General features: G+C 38.5%; 1 protein-coding gene across 1 annotated transcript; it reads right to left on the bottom strand.

Moving 5' to 3' along the window:
- Positions 1–402: 402 nt before the first annotated feature.
- LOC113751411 (uncharacterized protein Mb2253c-like) lies at positions 403–1023 on the bottom strand. Its single transcript, XM_027295424.1, has one exon. The coding sequence runs from the start codon at positions 1021–1023 to the stop codon at positions 403–405; it is 621 nt and encodes a 206-aa protein (XP_027151225.1).
- Positions 1024–10241: the final 9218 nt, after the last annotated feature.

Genomic DNA, 10241 nt, shown 5'->3' with positions numbered 1-10241 from the left:
ACAAGTTTGACATCTTCTAACAAAATCGATGCAGTCCTTCACCATCGTTGGCCAGTAGTATCCCATTCTCTTAATGTGAAAGTGTAATTTCGGGCCAGATTGATGAGCACCACATATCCTAGAGTGAGCCTCTTCCATTGCTTGCATGGCTTCATCTTCTCCAAGACATCGTAGAAACACCCTATCAAATAATTTTCGATAAAGCATCCCTTTGTAATAAATGAAACGTGGCGCTCGACGACGTATATCTACCCTTTTTTTGGGCTCTTTTTATAACTTTTCATGATTAAGATAATCAATGATGAGGTGACGCCAATCCTCTTTTTCAATCTCATGGACAAAGATATGATAAACATTTTCTTCTCCACCATTATCTTCTTCATCGAACATCGGAGATATGACCTAATTTTGACATATCGAAATTTGATTTTGATGAGAAGGTAGAGTGATCATGGACGCCAATCTTGCCAAAGAGTCAGCTTGTTGGTTGAATTTTCTAGAGATATGTTCTATAGTGATATTGTCTAAATATCCCATGAGTTGCCTTGCATACTTATAATATGGGATCAATTCAGCTTTCTTGATATCATAAATACCAAGAAGTTGATTTACCACTAATTTTGAATCACCATAGACTCTAAGATGCAACTGCTTCATGTTTACAGTCGTTTCAAGACCGAGAATTAACGCCTTATACTCGGCCATATTATTTGAATACCGACGTGTTAAAGTGAAAGAGTACGACAATATATCTACTTCAAGAGTATAAAAGACAACTCCCGCATCAGCTTCATCACGGTGAGCAGCTCCATAGAAATACATCGACCATGGAGATTCGATCATAAACACTTCTTCATCAGGGAGTTCATCAGTCAACTCCCACTCGGCAGACATGGGATGATCGGTTAGAAAGTTTGCCAATATTTGTCCTTTGACAGCCTTTGCTGGTACATAAATAATTTCAAATTGTTGAAACTGAAGGTACCATCTCGCAAGCCGGTCAGACAGTACAGGTTTTGTCATGACATACTTAATGGGATTAGACTTGAATATGAGTCGGACAGTGTGTGCTTGAAAATAATGTTTCAACTTTTGAATGGCAAATATAAATGCCAAACACTACTTCTCGATGGGTGAGTAATTCAACTCATTAGATGTCATCATCTGACTCAAGTAATACAGCTCATTTTCCTTACCTTCATCATTTTCCTAAGCAAGTAAGGCTCCAATCGACCGTTCTTGAGCGAAAATATAAAGGATCAATGGTTTTTCTGGAATTGGCGCAACTAACACAGGGGGATTCATAAGGTACGTTTTAATACTTGTAAAAGCATTTCTACAAGTTTCATCCTACTCAAAGGGTGCTCCTTTTTTCATCAGTGGACTGAAAGGTTGGTATCGTCCGGCCAAATTAGAGATAAACCTCCGGATGTAAGCCAACTTTCCTTGAAGGCTCTTCAATTCATGGATATTTCGCTGTTCAGGCATGTTTACAATGGCATCAATTTTAGATCGATCGACCTCTATTCCCCGTTGATGAACGATGAAACCGAGAAACTTACCAAAAGTGACTCCAAATGCGCACTTCAAAGGATTCATCTTCAGTTGGTATCTCCAAAGGCGTTGAAAAACTCTTCGAAGGTCTTGAATATGATCTTCTCACTTCTTTGATTTCACCACACAATCATCAAAGTAGCACTCCATATTTCTATGGAGCATATCATCAAAAATTCTTTGCATTGCCCTTTGATATGTCGCTCCAGCATTTTTCAAGTTAAACGGCATCACTTTATAGCAATAAATTCGCTTGGGAGTGTGACAGGCAGTAAGCTCCTCGTTCTCGGCTGCCATGCATATTTGATTGTAACCAGACGATCCATCGAAAAAAATAGTGTTTCATGTTCTGTTGTAGCATCTACTGTCAATTCTGTGATGGGGAGTGAAAAATCATCTTTGGGACAAGTCTCATTTAAGTCTCAAAAATCAACATAAATTCGGATTTGACCATTCTTCTTCCTTACAGGGACGATGCTTAAAATTCATGCTGGATATTTCACTTCTCGTATGAATCCAGTTTCAATCAATTTATTTATCTCATTTTCTGTCAAAGGAATCAATTCGGGTCGAAAGCGTTTTTGAGTTTGCTTGACAGGTTTTGTTCCTCGCTTGATAGACAAATTGTGAACATCGACCTTTGGATCTAAACCAGGCATTTCTGAGTAATTCCAGGCAAAGACATCCTTGAATTCAGCAGTAAATCAACATACTCTTTCTCTTCTTCAGAGTCATACAAGAACTTATGTAAATTGGACGAGGGTCGTCACTTGTGCCAAAGTTAATTTCTTTTAACATATCAACTGTATTTTTTACTTCTTGTTCAAATTCAGGGAAGCGTCATCCACATCTTCTTTTTTTTCTTCTTTTTCGGGATCACTGATCGTAATATGATGGCAAGAATCAATACTTTTTTAACCCTATTCTTCAAAAATTGTTTCAATTCTTACGTTAAACAAGTTTTCATAATGCATAAAGAAATTGAAAACTCGTTTTCTCGGACCATTCTTTTTTATTGGAGTAAGATTTTCTTCCTTGATAACTTGGTACTCTTGTTTTTTACTGCCTAATTTCTCATAGACGGGCGGTTTCAAATTCTTCAATTGCGGGCCAAGTCGATCAAATACAGAAGTACGTTTTGACTTATTTCCCAATCTATCGAAAACAGATCTCTTTCGACTTGTGACCTCCATTTCTTCGTTCAAATAGTTACAACTTGCCCTTTTGATCATTATACGAATAGGAGAAGACGGTCGATAACCAAGACCCATCGATGAACTTTTAACATTATAGCCTCTTTCTTTCAACGTTTTCTACGTAAGCGTCAATCCATGAGTCTTCTCGCCAGTCACTTCAGGAAGAAGTTTATCCAATGCATTCTTCTCATTTGGATTATAACTCGTCTTAGCAAGAAGTCTATATGCGTTTGGATCAAAACCTTCTTGAGTCCGATTAATTAGTAGTGAGTAATATTGCACTGCGGGTTCTTCTTTGGGACGGACAAACCTTTGCAAGTTCGCTTTCTTACTTTTAACAGGCTCTATTTTAGTAAGCGAAACATTTAATGCGTCATTTCTGATAAAAGAAGACTGACATTTTTCTCTCTTTGATTTTGGAATATAACGCAAAATAGATACTTTGAAATCTTGACTTTCTTACCTTATTGATTATTTTCTTTTTGGTTCTTTTTGAAGATAAAATTTGGCGTCGACAAAGTGAGTCTCGGTTTCAATGAAAGGTTTAACATCGGCAGTAACTTTCTTAACTATACCGTCTCGATAATATTTGAAACATTGATGAAGAGTAAACGGTATAATTTCATTCTCATGAATCCAGGGTTTTTCCAAGAGTATGTTATAAGAGATTTTGGCATCAATAATATGAAATAACACACTCGAAGACAACTTACCAATGAGCAATTCAAGCCTTATGAGGCCAATTGCTCTTTGCCCTCCTTGGTTAAATCCTTGAATCATGAGGCGGCCCTAGGAGAGCTCATCATTTAAAATTCCTAGTTCTTTCATAGCACGTACAAACATGATATTGACAGCAGATCCCGCATCAATGAGTATCCGATTCATCTTCTGTTCTCGGACATATGCACTAACAAACAAAGGTCGATTATGAATTTTGAAATCAACTGTTAAATCGTTATCATAAAAAATGATAGTCGTTACACAATCCACCGGTGATTTATCATCGATTTTGAGTTTTTTCTCAAATTCAGTGCTAATTTGTGTGATTTGAGGATTTTCAACTTTGACAGCATTACAAGAAATAGAATTATCATCATCGTCACTTAAATACCCCTTGGACATAAATTCTCTCAGTGTCATAGGTTGTCGAACCTCTTGATGGAGTTGAAAATTTGAAGGAATTGGTGTCATGGCCACTAGACCTGCTGATGACTCGAGCTGCTCGCGAGCAGCTTCAGTTAAAGCTCGGTTAACACGAGCTCGAGCCTTTCGTTAATACAAACGAGGCGAGTTCGAGCCTTCGTTTCTTAGGCTCGATAGCTCGACGAGCTGTTCGTTAGGCTCGAATAGATATGAAATTACAAAATACCCCTTTGTTAGGTTACCTAAATTTCGTTCCTCACTTTCACTTCCTCCAATCGAACATCTTCCTCCGCCGACTGTCCCAGCTCCATCGCCATCTAGCCCATCTCCAATTCTACATGAGATCTAATTAAATCTTCCATTTCCTCCAACTATGATAACTAGACCTTAAATGATGGTGGCAGTGGCCTTAGATGGTCCTATGATGACCCTTCTTCCAACCCCTTCATAGAATTGGACGCAAACAAACACGCCATCCATAACCATAGTGGCCGCCACTACTGCCGTCGTTGCCGAGGCTGCTCTTGCGGCCACTGAAGCAGCTGCAGAGGTCGTCAGGTTGACTAGTGCCAGCACGGCTGCTGCTGTGACTAGAACTGTTTCCTTTACTCTTCCGGGCAGCAGTGGCAGAGACTGGCGGCAAGAAGTGGCGGCTATTAAAATTCAGTCAGCTTTAGAGCTTACCTGGTTAGTGATTTTTTCAAAAAAAAGATATCACTAAAAAGATGGTTAGTAAAGTGTCTGGATCTGAAAGAAAGTAAAAGTAGGTCCGAGAAGTATATTGTTCTTTCCCTAGATGTGATTCTGTCGGCACCAGAGTTTTTTAGTTCATTATGTAAAGATCTAATCGGAGTTTGAACTAGTGATTTTCTTTTCACAGGGCTAAAGGGAGAAAATTTTAATGAAATTGCATATCCAGCTCTTCCAAATAAAAGATCTGAGAGTTTACTGCTGCAATTTTTCTTGATATGTTCTAACGGGTGACTATTGCTTGGCATCTCAGTATGGGATTTTGACAAAGTGAACAGGCATGTCTTTGAGGGTCTCGGAGTTCACGTGCTTACATTTCTCTTGAATTATTGTGTTTGTAGTGGCTATGCAGTAGGTTAACATATTACAGCTCATTTTGATTCAAGAGCTTGAATCAGTTAGTCCAATGACCAATATAATTTCTATCAAAACTTTATCCAATTAGATTGGTGATTTTGTGAGCATTTTCCATATTTTGCTTGAAGATTACCCTCCTTTAGCTTCTGATGTAAATTTTATCATATTTACCATATCACCACTAAGCACTGTTTAAGTAAAACATTTTTAGAAGTGATCTCCTGATGGTGTTTGTTTTATACTGTAGAAATTCATTCTTCCTTTCTTTAAGTTTACTTTCTATGTGATGCGGCCACTGCACTTCTCTTTTCCAGAAACTCAAGCTGATTTCGAGCTCGAGCTCCTGACGAGCTAGAAATCGAGCTAAATTCGAGTGAAACGCGAGCCAAAAAATCGAGCGAAACTCGAGCTGCTCGCGAGCCAGAATTCGAGCTAGGCTCGCGAGTCATAAGCGAGTCGATCTCGAACTTGCCTTTTTCTAAATCGAGCCGAGCTCGAGCTTTATTTTACGAGTTTGACGAGTTCGAGCTCGAACTCGAGTTCATATATAAATAAGCCTAACTCGACTCAATAATTTTAAAACTGAATTCGACTCGACTCGTTTGTACCCTTAGTAGCTACTCCCTTTTGTTTCTTTATTGCACTTCGTTGTTTCGTTGTCACTTTAGCTTTTGTCGAACGAATGCTTTTTGAAAAGATATATTTCTTTATCTTTGGCTTGTAAGTCCCCTTTCGAGTGACTGAAGTCTATCCTTCATTACTATCTTCAATAATATTTTCAATTGAAGATTTTTCAAACTCCCTTTTTACAGACAGAGCATTGCTTGATGTGGATAGAACTACTATCGACAATATACCAAACCAAACATTATTGTTGTTTGATTTACGAATACTTTATCCTCCTCAAGAAGGATTTTTCCTTATCGGGCTAATTCCATAATTTTGTCATTAAAGAAAAAATATTTAGTGAGAGGGTGGCCAATCAAGCGATGATAACAGCAATAATTTGAATCATTAATTTGACCGGCTTCCTCTGGGCACTTCATGTCAGGAAGTTCAAGGAGTTTCTCTTTGAAAAGATCATCAAACATCCCCTGTAGATCAGATTCAAGGAAGTAGTATTCTTTTTCTTGCATTTCTTTTAGAGTGGGTCTTCTTACTGACCTATTTTGGGAGGAATCTAACTTCTCAGTGACCTTTCGGCTCACTTTGGTAGCAATTTTCATAGGAGTTGTGTTTATTGCCATGGACTCCTTATTACTGAGTCTTGAAGGAAGCTTGCCCCCTTTTTTATTTTCTTGTCTTTCATTGTTTTGACGGGGCAGTTGTACTTGCGGAGCTTGAACAGGAAGCCTGTCAGTTGCATTGGCAGTGATACTTAATTCCATATCATAAGTACGAGTAGTTAATTCTTCAAATGTGTTTGGACGTATGCCTTGTAGAATGTAAGTTAAGCTCCAATGCATTTCTCGGATGCACATTTCTATGGCAGAGGGTTCAGACAGTCTATCTTTGCAGTTAAGGCTCAAACTTCTCCACCTATTGATGTAGTTGACCACGGGTTCATCCTTCCATTGACGAGTGTTAGTCAATTCCAGCATACTAACGGTTCTTCTAGTGCTGTAGAAGCGATTCAAAAACTCTTGATCAAGCTGTTCCCAATTGTCAATGGATCCCGGTATGAAATCAGTGTACCAATCAAATGCATTGCCCTTCAAGAACCGAACAAACTGTTTGACTAGCAAGTCACCATAGGTTTCAGCATTATTATAGGTCTCGATGAAATGGACCACATGTTGTTTTGGACTGCCTTTTCCATCGAATTGTTAAAATTTAGGCGGTTGATATCCAGCAGGCATTGCTAGGTTGTCAATTCTAGTAGGGTAAGGTTTGGAGTAGGTAAAGCTTGACTTTGATCCACCCTCCTTTTTGTCTTTAACCACGTCTTCAACAAGTTCCTTCAGTTGTTCTACAGGGATAGTTCCTTCGGCGGTCACATATACTTTCTTCACCTTGTCCTTGCCTTTAGATGAGAGGATTTCACGCTCTTGGTGCTCCTTAGGGTTCACATGACTTCCTTCAGGAGCGTGATCTTTCTGGGTGAGCAGTTGAGCGATAAGAGCATCTTGGTCCTTGATGTGTTTCATCATAGTCTCTATCATCTTGGACATGTTCGAAACTTGTTTTTCGAGACTTAAAGTGTTTGTCATCATAGCAGACATTGCAGCAGAGGAAGCAGCAGAATCTTTAATAGAAAACTTTGATTGAAAAGTTTCATGTGAAGAGGCTGACCCAATGCTTGATGAATCATCATCATGCTTAGAAAATTTGGATCTAAATCCAAATTCGAGCATGGCAAGAGCCTTCTCAATCGAGGTAGGAACGTCTTTGATCCCTATCGTAGAAGAATAGCTCATTGGTAATGTTGCACCAAAGACGGGAGTTCACGCCGACGGAGCTTCCATGCTACTTTGGGTGGAAGTTCTTGTCATACTCCTTATCACAGGACAAATAGCGTGAGTATTGGTGGCAAGAAGTGCAGTTTCCTGAACAGATTTGGTATTAGTAGCCTTGGAACGAGCAATCATGGACTTGTTCTTCTTTGGTGCCATTGGTGATACATGTAGTTGAATATTCGAGAAGAAGACATGGAAGGCAGAAATGGTCCTATCGGGCGTGCCAAAAATTTGTACGCGATAAAAGTTTTAAATCTGCAAAACGACAAGAAAAAATACATGACAAATACGTAATATATAAATTTAAGAAAATATGTGAGTACAATCTCTGAAATTTTGTTGAACTGGTAGAGAGCTTCCTTCGATTCTTCTACTCGAACGCCAATGTAAACACCAAATTATTAGGGTATTTTTGTTTACTTTTATTTTTATTATTTTTATGTTTTTATGTTAGTTTTATTTACTTTTAGTCTTTTATTTTTATTTTTTAAATCATTTTAGCATAGAATTTATCGAAAAAAGAAAAATCATTCACAAAAAAAAAAAAATATGTTTTATTTCTTTTAGATTTGAGTTTACTGTTATTTACTCAAAAAAAAAGGAAGGAAAATCATCACTCAAAAAGAGAAAAATCTTAGTTTTTTTTATCTTTTATTCCTTGTTTTGTTCATTTCATTCGATTTTTACTTAAATTGTTATTTTGGTTATTTTTGTTTATTATTAATTAAATAATTCTTTGAAAAAAAAAGGGAGAAAACAAGCTCACGCAGGTGTGAGCTACACACGATCCAAGCCCTTCCTCAGTTTCATATCAGAAACCAGATACGTGCAGTACAAAAAATTTGCAGCTGGCTTTTTCTTCCCATTTGATTCGTTACTCCAAAGGGTTCCCAGTACAAGCGGGATCAAAGGGGCAAGAGCAGGCCACATAAACCCATTTTCTGGGGTTTGACATCTCAGCCTTCCATCGTAGGCTTAGGTTTTGGGGTTCCCTTTAAATGCTGGAGCCGCAGCCAAGAAGCGGGGATGGGGGAGAGCGGAGTTAAGGGTAAGGTACAGTGGCTGGGGTTTGGAAATAGGGGGTGACGGCTAGGGTTGAAAAGAAGAGAGAGTTTGAGAGAAAGGGAGAATCTGATAGAAAGGAGGAGCAGCGGACAGCCAGAGGAGATTTCTGGGGACTGGAGAGAAAGAGCGAGAGAGATAGAAAGAGCTGGGGTTTGACGGAGAAAAGGGGAGATAACTGAAAGAAAAGAGGGGAGATTCGGGTAAAGAAAGGAAAAGAAAAGGCGAGGTCGAGGATCCATGGCTGAACAACGGTAGTATTAAGGTTTTCGGGAAAGACGGCTGCAATACCTTTGATTCGGAATCCAAATCTGCTGCTGTCATTCTACTCGAGGGTCAGCCAAGGAGAGTTCTTACTTCATCTTCCAACAGTTTCAGACAACGTTTCACGCCTTCTCATGCTGAGTCAACCTTCCAGAGGGTAAATAAGTAAGATCATTTCATTAGGACACCAACTCAAGGGAGGTACACTCTATCCCTTATTTTTACTTTATTTGACCTTATGTGTATTTATGTGATTTATGTGTTTAATTGCATGCCTTTGGAATGTTTTCATTTTATTTATTTATTTATTCGCTTTAGTCGTCTTAATTTCGTATATTTATTTTAGTTCATTTGGATCATTTGAAAGGCACTTGAATGCCAAATTTGTAATAGTTAGGTATTTATTTTAATTATTTTATTTCATTTCCCCCTTTAGATTGTAGTAGGTCCCCCCAAATGTAATAGTTAGGGTTTTTATTTGCTTTATTTTTGTCTTGTGTGATTTGCATGCTTACGTGCTATGTGTTACCGTTTTCTTAGGATTTGGGCATCTAGATATGCATGCTTATATGTTATTTGAATTACGTGCTCACATGCCTACTTGCTTTAACTATGTCTATTTGCTTATGTATATATGGTGGATGCAAATGCACGCAACCGTGGCTAGTCCAATGCTAGTCATGGTCTTCCCTTCGAGCTCTTGCAAGTCCAATGCTCGTGAGAGAGCGTTAGTCAAGGGGTAGTCCAACGCTAAACCCTTAGGAGCCCTTCGAGTGTTAGATCACGATTGTGTGATAAAATCACTTCATCTCATGCATATCTTTATTTTTAGGGCCTCTCTCACCATATTGCATGACACTTTCCTTATATATGTGTACCCCTTCCCCCATATTTTTCCTTATATGTATATTCCTCACCCATATGTGTGATACATAACATTAGATTTGCATTTCATTTAAGAATTTGAATTAGGATAGTACATTTGCTTGATTAGATTAGGGATAAACCCCTTGGATATGGGATATGGACGAGTTTGGCTTTCTAGCCTTAGCACGCTCGTATTCCCTCTATTAAAAGGGGAAATTGAGTCACGAACATTAGTCCCCCGTGCCTAACATGATGCATTCCTTTAAGACATGTATAGTTCTATAATTATTTTTATCCTTTTCTTCTTCTTAGAATCTCATATTTTTGCACAATTCGTGACCTCTCCAAAGAGTCATTATTGGGCGTCACAATTAATGTGATTGGTACCATTCGAGTTTTGAAGAGAAATTTTGCCCCCCGATGTCCCCCTAGGTCTAGGGTTTGCATTCATATAGCACATCCAAATGTGATAAATTCTTTGGTTAAAAAAAGAAAATCTTTGACTAAATCACGCAACTAGTCGTGGTTAGGTCGAAGGGGTGCATTGGATTTTTATCCTTGCCTTCCCCTTCGTCAAATGTGACTCCCGAAC

The sequence above is a fragment of the Coffea eugenioides genome, chromosome 11 (genome assembly GCF_003713205.1).
Source record: "Coffea eugenioides isolate CCC68of chromosome 11, Ceug_1.0, whole genome shotgun sequence".
In the NCBI taxonomy this organism is placed as follows: domain Eukaryota; kingdom Viridiplantae; phylum Streptophyta; class Magnoliopsida; order Gentianales; family Rubiaceae; genus Coffea; species Coffea eugenioides.
This window is presented reverse-complemented; position numbering and strand designations above follow the sequence as displayed.